The sequence below is a fragment of the Schistocerca piceifrons genome, chromosome 1, assembly GCF_021461385.2.
Source record: "Schistocerca piceifrons isolate TAMUIC-IGC-003096 chromosome 1, iqSchPice1.1, whole genome shotgun sequence".
Classification (NCBI taxonomy): domain Eukaryota; kingdom Metazoa; phylum Arthropoda; class Insecta; order Orthoptera; family Acrididae; genus Schistocerca; species Schistocerca piceifrons.
The window spans coordinates 170,774,450-170,787,843 of NC_060138.1; the positions used below are offsets into that span (position 1 = coordinate 170,774,450).

The window sequence follows — 13,394 nt, forward strand, 5'->3', positions numbered from 1 at the left end:
TTTGTTGGCTGCAACACTTAACTAACTACTACCAACTTTGACAAAACACAGTTACTACAGAGGCATCTCTCAAACTGCTGTTTTATGTTTTGTATGTGAAACTACTATATTGGTGAATCTTCATGACTTCAGGTTGTTCATTACACTTCCTGGAAGTAGACTTCATGGAAAATTTGATTGTTTTGTAAAGAATACATGATTTAAAACAGACAGTTAAAACTTAGCAAAATTTCCAACATACTTTTATTTTAAGTATTACTAAAATAACCGTAGATAGCAAGCTCTCTAATTACTCACTGTTCATCATCAGGGAGCTAATAATATAGATTCACAACATAGCTGTATGGAAAAACACAAATCATTTATGAGAAATTGTGTGTTAAATCAGTTTTGAGTTTACTGCTTATCATGTCAACATGGAGCGACTATTGCACTCCACAAGTCTATGAAGGGAGAAACTTTGCTTCATTTTCATTTTAAGTAATTATTTATTCCTATGAGGATCCAAATCATGTTTTAATCACTTTCAGCATCCAAGCATTTCAGAGAGACTATGAACCATTCCAAGCAAATTGGAACACCACACTATTGACACAGATATCTTGTATTTACTTTTCAAATGAAGAGCACAAAAGGCACATGGTTTCTTTTCTTTTCTTAAAAACCAATTATTTCAAGAAGATGTAGTGTTGCTTAGTTCTTAGTTAGCTGGTGGCTGCTATTTTCTCCATAGAAGACATCTGTACTTACAGAACTAGTATGCTTCTCCATCATCATAAGCTATGACATCTTCATTGTTTTCAGTTTCCTTCTTCAAATAAGCATCACGATCATTAAATATTTTGAAATTTTGAATTGTTGCTGTCACCCAAGTCTTCATCTGAGACATTCTTGAGAATTTTCTGAGGCACTCTTGTGTTGCATGGGTCATTCCATGTCAGTTCAACCAGGGGCTCCAGCTCATAGTCTCAGATTTGACTGAAATTCAGTACACTAATTCTACCATGTGTGGAACACTCGTGTACAAAGTATTAGTTTCCCCTGCCAATTAGTTCCAGAATTATGACTTGTGAAAGGTGGCGTGACCTGGAAATTGCAACCCACATCTGGCAATGTATCTTCAGACTCAATTTCAGGTCTTAATAACTTTGGAACTATTCCACACAGTCCAGTGAAATTTTTAGAACCCAGTAACGTCCATTTAGAGAATACACTCCATGAATCAAAACACCAACAACATATTTCTGAGGGAAAATAAAAAATTCCAAAATACGATTAAAAATGTAGTACGTTAAAAGGTACATATTGTAGGTGCGCTCTATACCAAATATAATTCACTCAAAAAGGATATAATTTTTTTGTGGTACGCTTAATGTGGCCTAAACAGACACAGAACTCATCATGTCCATATCCGTCACAAAAACTGAGTTACATGCACATGAAAATACAAAAATTTGAAAAGTTACCTGAAAAACATGGATTTTCAAAGTGTGGTAGCACAAAAGGGACAAGTGATATCCAAGCCAAATTTCACACACTGTATAAGTAGACCATAATGATATATATCTCAAAATTTCAGCATGTTATTGCAAGGCATTTGTGTACTATGGAAATTGACAGATGTATTTGGTGATGTGGCCATTGTTCCACAACACAATTTTGTAAAATATCGTAAACTGTTCTGCCTCTTCTTATCCTCTCCCACAACTGTTTAATCACTAAGCAACAACATATAGACAGATTAACACAACCTATCATTAATGTTTACTACACCTTAACTGCTAAAAACCAGTCGATTGTGCTTCGAACAGGAGTTCTCCCACACCTTAGCTACTGTACTCTGTACATTGTGGCAAATTGTACTGTCATCCTGGCACTATGGTAGGAACTGGAACTGTCATAAGAATATGTTCAAAAGGAATCAAACACCTGTCTGCCAAACGTGGCCAATGAAATGATCTTGCTGGTCCTGCTGGTGCCATGAAGTTCACAAATACATCACCTTCTGCTTCACAGTCCGCTGGAGAGAAGTGATGATAGCTCCTTGTGCCTGCAACAGTTTTAATATGTTCTAGTCTGCTTTTTAGCAACTCTTCAACTGATTTCACCTCATCTTTCAAAACGTAGAATGATTGTATGCCAGAGGTATTTTTCTGTACCCAGGTAAATAATTGAAGAGGTATTAGAATGTGAGCTTCTGTAGGGTGCTGCAGACTACCTCGTGATGCCATGCGCTTAACGGTAGCACCAATACCATCACATACGGTTTTACCGTGACTTGTTGCGAAAAAATTCCATTCTGTGTGAATCTGAAAATCATGGTAATGCATGCATAAATTTGAGATTTTTACAGTTTTTGTACTGACTAGCTGCCCCATCACTGAAGTATTTTGCAAAATCTGTGTGAGGCAGCTTGTTTTTCACATATGCTGTGACAGTGCGAATGTGGGCATGAACTGCAATGGTATCATGAATTAAACAGTCACTAAAAATGCACAGGTTCATGACAGACACATCACCTGATTCACCTCTATAATAAATCGCAAATGGCTGGAGAGTTGTTCGACTGTTGTCCCAAAGATATCCTTGGAGGGCATCTTGAACTATAAATGCATAATTTTCAGAAAAGGCTAGTATTACTATAATTTCGTCTTGTTTCAAATTATCCTTACAAAACTGGAGATAAGCTGATTGTGCTGTTGCTGTGAAGCTGTGTGTGGTCAGTTTGTCCGTTTTTTGACAACACATTTCAGCAAAATCTTCCACTGTACTTTGCTTTGTTTCAAGACTTGTGCGATCCATGTGTGTCCATTGTTTATAAGAAACAAGTTCATCGACATCCATAAGGAGTTCACCATACAGTTTGTTATTCACGTGTTCTGCAAGATTTGCCTTACCAGGACACTTTTCACATCTGTGTATCATGCTCTAGCAGCTTCGTTGCACCTTTGTAATCCAGACCAGAATCCTTTATAGCAGCAAACATCAGCTTAGCATTTTGATGGGTCTCACATACACAAACATTAAACATTGTGTGTGCCTCTTGCACTTACAGGCACATCCCATTTTGGCCAAAGATTGAAAAAAGATGATAAACCTACTTTGGTATCGGGATACTTTTCGTTGAATTCTACATATAGTTCTGATATGTTGCATAGCAACAGTCTTTTTTGCATCTGTACATGTACATTTCCCATTTTCACCATTACACAGTCTCTTTTTCCAGGCATTATTCGGCTGTAGTCATTATTTTCATAAAACTCCGACACTAGCACCTTTATTTCTGAACTCAATTGCTTACACTGAGCCTGCTGAAGTTGTGGAAGCACTCTGTGGGTTGTTTTTATTTTCCTAACTTGCTTTACCATCCATGTAGAAACGTTGAATTCCTTTGCAGTGTAGTCAATAGACCAGCTGGAAGGTGCAAGGGTAAGATTAGCTACTTTTTTCTGGCGTGTGGATATGGCACATTTTTCTTTCAAATCATGCACAATTTTGTCCAAATCAGAGCATTTCTGGCATGATTTCTGTTCCTATGGAGCAGATAGTTCTTGCTCTTCCACCATTAGTGTGTCAGCTACTTTGTGTTTTAATTCCATTTGAGCCTCTTGTAGTTTTCTTCTAGTATAGCTGGGCCTCTCTCTTTTTCCCAACTTTGTGTGTCTTCGTGGGAGACAAACCAAGAGCAGTCACTGAAGTATTTAATTGCTCATCCACTGTGGTTGTAGGTGGCTGATACTCTTCGTCACTGTCATGTAAATTATCAGAATATTCTTCATTTTTTAGCAGTGTAACAGACCTGGAACATAACTTTTGTCCTGGTTTCATGTTAAGTCCCATGCGCTGATTCACTTTCAATACTGATTTTATACCAATTTCTCTGAGGCTACACTTCACTGTCTTCTTATGAATCCGAAATGGATCAAAACAACTTCTTTGTAAGAAAGAATACTTATCCAGAAACACTTTCATATGATAACAAACACTAAAGTTTCCTGGAACTGTGCTTCTTGTGCCCACAGGAAGTATCCCGGATCTCCATAGCAACAAATCTTGGTCCAATTCATCCAGAACATACAGTACAAAGCGAATGCCATATTTTGTTCCATAGGTTGTTTATGACATTCAGATGCTTGTGCTCTACCAATACTGCAACCTGTTTGAACAAAAGCACCACTAGTACACTCTTCTGCCTCCATACCGACTTCCCACAACAGTACTGACCAGTATAAACTAGAATCTTAAAAACTTGAGTAACCTGTAATTGTTGCTTGTTTCCCTTGTTGTTCCTGCCTAACAGTGACTCATTCTGTCCCTGAAAACTACCATTGTTTAACTTTCTGTTGCCTAGTGGTTCCAAACAATTGCTGCAGCTTTATCTGAAACAAGCTGTCTGCATCATCACTATTACTTGCTAAATCGTGTTAAAAGAAACGTAACCAAATACATACCATATCTGAACACTTCTTAAATAAGGAGATAATTCAGAGGCTTCCTTTACCAGGATACAGGTTGGTTGGCAGCTTTTCGAGGAGCTCTTTGCGGTGTGGGGGAGTAGCCATGTATGTGAAAAACGGCATCCCATTTGAGTCAATTGATGTTTCAAAGTACTGCACTGAGAAGGTGTTTGAATGTTGTGCAGGTGTGGTTAAATTTAATGGAGCTAAACTTCTAACTGTTGTTATTTATAGATCCCCAGACTCCGATTTCACAACATTTTTGCTAAAGCTAGAGGAGGTTCTTGGTTCACTTTATAGGAAATACAAAAAGCTAGTTATATGTGGTGACTTCAGTATTAATTGTATAAGTGATTGTGCAAGGAAGAGGATGCTGGTAGACCTCTTTAATTCATATAATCTTATGCAAACCGTGTTCTTTCCAACGAGAGTGCAAGGGAACAGTAGAACAACCATAGACAACATTTTTGTTCATTCCTCATTACTAGAAGGGCATTCTGTTAGCAAAAAGGTGAATGGCCTTTCAGATCATGATGCACAAATTTTAACTCTAAAAGATTTTTGTGCTGCAACACATTTTACATATAGTTATCAACTTCTTAGGAAAGCTGATCCAGTTGCTGTAGAGACCTTTGTAAACCTTATCAAGGAACAAGAGTGGCAAGATGTTTATAGCGCTGATACAGTAGACGATAAATATAATGCTTTTCTCAAGACTTTTCTCATGCTCTTTGAAAGTTGCTTTCCGTTAGAACGTTTAAAACAGGGTACTAGCACAAACAGGCAGCCTGGGTGGCTGACTAGAGGGATAAGAATATCTTGTAGAACAAAGTGGCAATTATATCAAAACGTTAGAAACAGTCAAAATCTAAATGCAGCAGCCCATTACAAACAGTATTGTAAGGTGCTTAAAAATGTTATTAGGAAGGCAAAAAGTATGTGGTATGCAGATAGAATAGCCAAGTCTCAGGATAAAATTAAAACCATATGGTCGTCGTAAAGGAAGTTGCTGGTCTGTAGAGACAGGTCGAGGATATAGAATCAGTGCGTAGTGGGAATGTCCGTGTTACTGATAAGTCGCATATATGTACAGTATTTCATAATCACTTTCTGGATATAGCAGGTGAACTAAATAGAAACCTAGTCCCAACAGGGAATCATATAGCGCTCTTAGAAAAAAGTGTTCAGAGACTGTTACCTGAAATGCTCCTCCATGATACTGACAAGAGGGAGATTGAGTTAATAATTAAATCACTAAAGACCAAGAACTCTCATGGATATGATGGGGTATCTAGCAGAATACTGAAGTATGTATGTTAGCCCAGTTCTCGGCCATGTCTGTAACTTTTCCTTTAGGAGTGGTTGGTTTCCTGACCGATTAAAGTACTCGGTAGTGAAGCCACTTTATAAAAAGGGAGACATTGATAATGTTGACAATTTTAGACCTATTTCTATGCCATCGGTGTTTGCCAAAGTTATCGAGAAGGTTGTATATACAAGGTTATTGGAGCATTTAAATTCACGTAATTTGCTGTCAAATGTTCAGTTTGGTTTTAGAAATGGTTTAACAACTGAAAATGCTATATCCTCTTTTCTCTGTGAGGTTTTGGACGGATTAAATAAAAGGTTGCGAACGCTAGGTGTTTTCTTTGATTTAACGAAGGCTTTTGACTGTTGACCACAAAATACAGGGTGATTCAAAAAGAATACCACAACTTTAGAAATGTGTATTTAATGAAAGAAACGTAATATAACCTTCTGTTATACATCATTACAAAGAGTATTTAAAAAGGTTTTTTTTTCCACTCAAAAACAAGTTCAGAGATGTTCAATATGGCCCCCTCCAGGCACACGAGCAATATCAACCCGATACTCCAACTCGTTCCACACTCTCTGTAGCATATCAGGCGTAACAGTTTGGATAGCTGCTGTTATTTCTCGTTTCAAATCATCAATGGTGGCTGGGAGAGGTGGCCGAAACACCATATCCTTAACATACCCCCATAAGAAAAAATCGCAGGGGGTAAGATCAGGGCTTCTTGGAGGCCAGTGATGAAGTGCTCTGTCACGGGCTGCCTGGCGGCCAATCCATCGCCTCGGGTAGTTGACGTTGACTAACCTTTTTCGTAGGACTCTCCATACAGTTGATTGTGGAATTTGCAGCTCTCTGCTAGCTCTGCGAGTCGATTTTCCTGGGCTGCGAACAAATGCTTGCTGGATGCGTGCTACGTTTTCATCACTCGTTCTCGGCCGTCCAGAACTTTTCCCTTTGCACAAACACCCATTCTCTGTAAACTGTTTATACCAACGTTTAATACACCACCTATCAGGAGGTTTAACGCCTAGTCAGCAGCGCCTCAAGCGAACAAATGTACAACTAAATGAAACTTTATAGCTCCCTTAATTCGCCGACAGATAGTGCTTAGCTCTGCCTTTTGTCGTTGCAGAGTTTTAAATTCCTGAAGTTGTGGTATTCTTTTTTAATCACCCTGTATTACTGAAGAAGTTGGACCATTACGGAGTAAGGGGAGTAGCTTACAATTGGTTCGCCTCTTACTTTAAGAACAGAAAGCAGAGGGTAATTCTCCGCAATATTGAGAGTGGTAGTGATGTTCAGTCCCAATGGGGCACTGTTAAGTGGGGCATTCCCCAAGGGTCGGTGCTGGGGCCACTGCTGTTTCTTATTTATATAAATGATATGCCTTCTAGTATTACAGGTGATTCAAAAATATTTCTGTTTGCTGATGACACCAGCTTGATAGTGAAGGATCTTGTGTGTAGTATTGAAATAGTAACAAATTATGTAGTTCATGAAATAAGTTCGTGGCTTGTGGGAAATAATTTGATGCTAAATCACAGTAAGACTCAGTTTTTACAGTTTCTAACTCACAATTCAACAAGAACCGATATTTTGATCAGACAGAATAGGCATATTATAAGCGAGACGGAACAGTTCAAGTTCCTAGGCGTTCGGATAGATAGTAAGCTGTTGTGGAAAGCCCATGTCCAGGATCTTGTTCAGAAGCTAAATGCTGCTTTATTTACCATTAGTACAGTATCTGAAATAAGTGACACTTCAACACGAAAAGTAGTCGACTTCGCATATTTTCATACGCTTATGTCGTATGATATTATTTTTTGGGGTAATTCTTCTGATTCAAAAAGGGTATTTTTGGCTCAAAAACGGGCTGTTCGAGCTATATGTGGTATAAGTTCGAGAACCTCTTGTCGACCCCTATTCAAAAATCTGGGAATTCTGACATTGCCCTCACAGTATATATTTTCTTTAATGTTGTTTGTTGTTAGCAATATTAGCCTATTCCCAAGAGTTAGCAGCTTTCACTCAGTTAATACTAGGCAGAAATCAAATCTGCATGTGGAATGCACTTCCTTGACTCTTGTGCAGAAAGGAGTGCAGTATTCTGCTGCATCCATTTTCAGTAAGCTACCACAAGAACTCAAAAATCTTAGCAGTAGCCCAAACACTTTTAAGTCTAAACTGAAGAGTTTCCTCATGGCTCACTCCTATTCCGTCGAGGAGCTCCTGGAAGAGCTAAAAAATTAAGCAAATTCCAGTGTTACATTGTTGATTTTCTTCATTTAAACTTACGACTTGTCACCTGAATATGTTTTTTTATATTTCATTTTATCTGTTTCTAATATCGTGTTATAATTTCATGTATTGACTCGTTCCATGACCATGGAGACTTCTCCTTAATTTGGTGCCACGGAACAATAAATAAATAAATAAAAATAAAACCAAATACATCTCTGTCAACTTTTATTGTACACTAATGCCTTGCAATAACAAGTTGAAATTTTGCTACATATAATATTATGGTCTGCTTATGCAGTGTCTGAAATTTGGCTTGGATATCACTTGTCCCTTTTGTGCTACCACACTTTGAAAATCCATGTTTTTCAGGTAATTTTTCAAATTTTTGTATTTTCATGTGCATGTAACTCTGTTTGTGTGACTGATACGGGCATGATGAGTTCTGTGTGTGTTGAAGCCACATTAAACTTACCACAAAAAATGTATACCCTTTTTGAATGAATTATATTTGGCATAGAGGGCACTTACAATATGTACCATTTAACATATTACATTTTTAATCACATTTTGGAATTTTTTATTTTCCCTCAGAAATATGTTGTTGGTGTTTTAATTCATAGAGTGTGTTCTCTAAGTGGATGTTACTGGGTTGTAAAAATAGTTCCAAAGTTATTAAGACCTAAAGTTGGGTCTGAATATAGATTGCCAGATGCAGGTTGCAATTTCCGGGTCATGCCACCTTCTTTCACAAGTCATAATTCTGGAACTAACTGGCAGGGGAACTTAAAAATTTTGTACATGAGTGTTCCACACTTGGTAGTATTGGTGTGCTAAATTTCAGCCAAATCTGAGACTATCAGCTGGAACATTTTCTCAAATTGTTTGAATTGACATGGAATGACCCACAAAGGAGCTCCAGCTTCCCCGTTATAGGGAAACTGTAACGTTAAAAAAAGCTACTTATCAATATGTACATTTTGTGGCCACTGTACCAGATGGCACTTGTGATGAATTTGAGATGGTATAGATCCTTTTGCACCCAAAAATCGAATTGCGCTTACACTTTGCAGATGGAGGGAGCAGTGTTTTTGTTTTTTTTTTTTTTTTTTTTTTTTTAAAAAAACCCTGTTGCTTGCTGGCAACCTGAGTCAGTTAACTACTGAATCAAATCAGTGATTCCTGTAACAACATTTACTTTTCTTACATGACTGACATTTTGCTCTTTGCTGATTTTCGGAAATGAATTATCAGAAATTTCGATCATATGTGTTGTTATGTAGAAACATTATTAACAATCCATCATTGCAAATTTCTGTGTTAAATGTGAGTGAATGCTGTATTTAATGTATTTATTGATGTATTTTAGGTACAAATGACCGTTGTGAACCACAACCTATTCCATCGCTCATGGTTGGTTATGACAAAGATTGGCTTTCGCTGTCACCTTATGCCATTCAGTACTGGGAGAAATTATTACTGGAACCATATTCATATGCTAGAGACATAGCATTTGTTGTTGTTGCACCAGACAATGACTTCGTCCTGCAGAAAGTACGAACATTCTTTAAGGAGCTCAGTGCAACTTATGAGGTAAACAGAATTTATTAAATTTCATATATTATGTCCATAGAAAGTTCAGGACAGAAACTACTAACAAAAATGAGGAAACTGCAGCTCTTTCATCATAAATAGAAACATTAACAGCTCAGAAAATTGCAGTGATTGCATTCAGTCACTGTTATTTTTCTGCAAGTTTTGGGAAAGGTGGCTTATCGAACAATTTTTGGACTCCCCATTTGCTGTTACTTTGTTTTATTTTCCTGTACAGCAGTTTTTGAGTGTGGGTTATTGCTAAGTGTCATTTAGTGTGGCTCAAATGCCTTACAACAGTCTGTCAATTACTGTTGATGCTTCTGAGACTGAAGGATTGGGGTGAAAAATGGGACTTCACTTTCCACCGAGAAAATATGTTATATTGAAATCATTTCGGTTGTATAAATGTTCAATTTACCCAAGGTACGCTATTGCAAAAGTGTCAAGTCTGAGACTGTTAGACATGCATCTTATGTTTCTATGACAAGCCTCATTTCTAGCACCTGTACTGCATCTGGTTAGTCATCTTTAATTATTAAACAGTGGCTCTTCAACATTCAATAGCTTCACTCACTCACCAACAGAATGACTGATAAAAATTCAGCCAAAAGTATTAAAATCGTTTGAGAAGTGAATGAAACACCTTGATGATGATCATATTGTAGTAGATAAGAAGATTCTCCTGCATTATTAGTGTAAGCAGCTACTCTGCTTGATTAGTGGCCTATACAGTTCTTAAGGTATTTTCAAGTCATGTACAACAGCTTTTCATTTACCAGCATTTGTTCCACTGTATATTAAATATATCCCATGCCGATTCAATGGCGTACACTGGTAGCTCCGAGCAAGGCCAGTTTTTTGTTTTCTGTGTTATTTTCGAAGAAAAACAATCCCATATACACATTTCAAGTTAAATTTTATTTATTTTCTTATGCGAAGTGATATGTGGCCCTTGTGGATCACAGACTGGTGAAATGTGACAGTGCACTGAATTCCCCATGTGTTATGATTCATCAGGTGCTCTTTAGACTGTCCAACAAAAGAACCTGCCCCGAAAGGTTTTTTAGTGCATGGAGGATACCATTGTCTCCTTCCAAAATGAGGGTAGAGAGATATCACACTGCTGGTTGTTAGGACATGTCCATAATCCACGCTTGATGAGATAGCAGGAGTGGCATTTAAAAAGGCTTTAAATGTGCCAACCCCTTATATTTAATTGTGTTGCAATTGAAAGTATTCACAGGGAGGGGGGGGAAGAAGTTTGATGTGAAGGACAAGAAACTTTGACTGGTTAAATCAAACATTCAACTGAGTCATTGGGACAAAATGATAAATTCAAGAAGAGTGGTAATAATACTTTAAAGAATCAAACTCCCATGTATAAATGAACTTCAAACATCTGATTATTTTATGAAAGAGTTAATATGTTAAATATTTGACATTAATGTTAGTGTGAGAAAGAGGTGGTTTGAAATTATATGAAAGTTTGGTGGAAGCTGTTAAGTGCTCTCATTCTCATGTATTGGATGGCTGTTGTCTGGATAATTTGCGTACCGTGTGTTGCACTGCTTCAAGACGTTCATTGTTCCTAACAATATTAATGATCTTACTGTGATAAGTCTTTAAATAAGATTATACGTCTTAATGAGTGTATTACGACAGCCTTTTAAATTTTAAAATTTGGTGAATAATGATATGAAATACGAAAATCTAATTTTTGTTGCTCCTGGAAGCCTGGGACCATATCATGCAACATGTTAGCTATTTGGTAATACAGGTATGTTACAGACCTATGGTGTATTGTAATTTCACGCAGAAAAGAAGAGTTGTAGCACTTCTGTTAAATGGAATATGCAGGAAAATATCTCTCTCTCTCTCTCTCTCTCTCTCTCTCTCTCTCTTTCTCTCTCTCTCTCTCTCTCTCTCTGATATATTAGGGACAAATATTCTGGTACAGTGTTCACAACTATTAACATTAACAACTGATTAATATTATAAGGACTTTAATATCTTGTGACATATTAAAGGAATTTCCACTCTAAGTGGACAGATTAATTAAAATTGATTCTACATCACTACACTATACGAACATGTTGCCCACAACAGCCAAATAATGTGCTCATTGCTGTGCTGAACCCTTCCTGCAGCCTCTCCATGATGTTACATCTGCTTATTAAAGAGCTTTTGTTCAGTACCCTACTTCAGTTTTAACAATGCCTGAACACACATTTAATTGCTTGTTAAATTTTGATAGGGGCTGGGATTCGTATTGTCACACCGTTCTCCAGATTATAGGCATGTGTCAATGTTCTTTCAGGTATGCAGACTTGGTAGACACTGCCCTATTACAAAACACTGGAAGGATGGTATCCTCCGTGTTGGGAAGAATACAGCTCATACTATGAAGGAACCCGTTGACGAGTGGTTTTCTTTACTTGGTGATACTTCCACAACCAACATGCTCAAACTGTATGCTCAGGTAAGCATTTCATTTCTATGCTGTCATTGTTGCATTGTGTCATTTGGTAATTGTTCATAAAATCCAATAGACATATTATTTGCTTCATAAAGAAAACATCCATATACTGTTGCTTCTTTGCCTACTGTCTGTCCTTCATCCACCTCTTTCGCCATAATGCTGCCCCCCCTCCCTCCTCCTCCCCCCCGCGCGCACGTCTGCGCGTGCGTGCGTGTGTGCGTGTGTGTGTGTGTGTGTGTGTGTGTGTGTTCGTTCGTTCCTCCACACCACTCATCTTACACCTCTGTTGTATGTCATATTTTGTAACTTGCCACTTTAATTTTCCTGTCTCCATAACATTAACATAACGTTTTCCTTTTCATTTCCTCCTCTTCATAAACATTTCCTTAAATCACTGTCATGTGCATGCTTACAGTCAGAAATTTTGCCAATGTTTTATGAAAATTCAGTAATTTTTTTCTGATTTTTGGCATCTTTGTACAGGTGTGCCGTCATCATTTAGTTAACCTTTTCACGCAAGTACCTCTTGATAAGACATTGCTGGATCCACCAGAAAATGCTCAGTTATCTCGCTCTTGTGTGGAGAGGCCTATGCCTTCCCCTATGCCGCCTCCATCAACTCCAGAGAACAATCAAGGGCAAATTCCAGATAAAGCACCATCCACTCCAAAATCTGACCATGGTAAGAAATAAACAGCATACAGTTAGTTATTGTTTCACATTAATGCATTGTACTTAGCTGAACGATTCTAAATCCCTCCTGTTATTACTTCACAAAATGTAAACTTTGGTACTGGCTGTAGAGAGAACTTAGTTTGGTGACATCAAAGTACATCTGTGTTTTTACAGAAGTGACTCAGAAAAAAGTTTGCAAACTTGCATAGTGACATCAGCGCCATATGTTCCAGTCTGAAATTTATTTTATTCTTCAGGTTATTCCTCCTGTAAATTTAAAACACATACACCATTGTTCGATAAGGCATTAAAGCCTGCATGGATTTGTTGTGGCAACATTTGCATCCAACAATGACCATTAAAGCTATAACAAATTTATTTCATTCCATAAATTGCTGCAATCTTAAAGATTGATGTGTCCAGGGGTAATGAAACACTTCTAAATGTGGAAACAATGTGGCGTCACCGGATAACCATGACTTTTCTTTTTTGTGATTTCTTTTCCTTATTCTTCTTTGAATTCCTTTATCCAACTGAACACAACTTTCCATGCAATGCAGTTCTAAACGTATAAGCGATGAATTTAACTGTGAACATCCACTGCTGATGTCCCTTGGCATACGAAAATCGTGCT

At 37.6% G+C, this 13,394-nt stretch overlaps 1 protein-coding gene across 1 annotated transcript in view; it reads left to right on the top strand.

Annotated features, from left to right (window-relative positions):
* Positions 1 to 13,394, top strand: part of LOC124801200 (mediator of RNA polymerase II transcription subunit 13) — a 203,151-nt gene that overhangs the window by 158,282 nt on the left and 31,475 nt on the right. Inside the window, exons 14-16 of the mRNA XM_047263056.1 lie at positions 9,380 to 9,603; positions 11,924 to 12,085; positions 12,569 to 12,767. Coding sequence (XP_047119012.1) covers positions 9,380 to 9,603; positions 11,924 to 12,085; positions 12,569 to 12,767 — 585 coding nt within the window. The remainder of the gene's footprint in view (positions 1 to 9,379; positions 9,604 to 11,923; positions 12,086 to 12,568; positions 12,768 to 13,394) is intronic.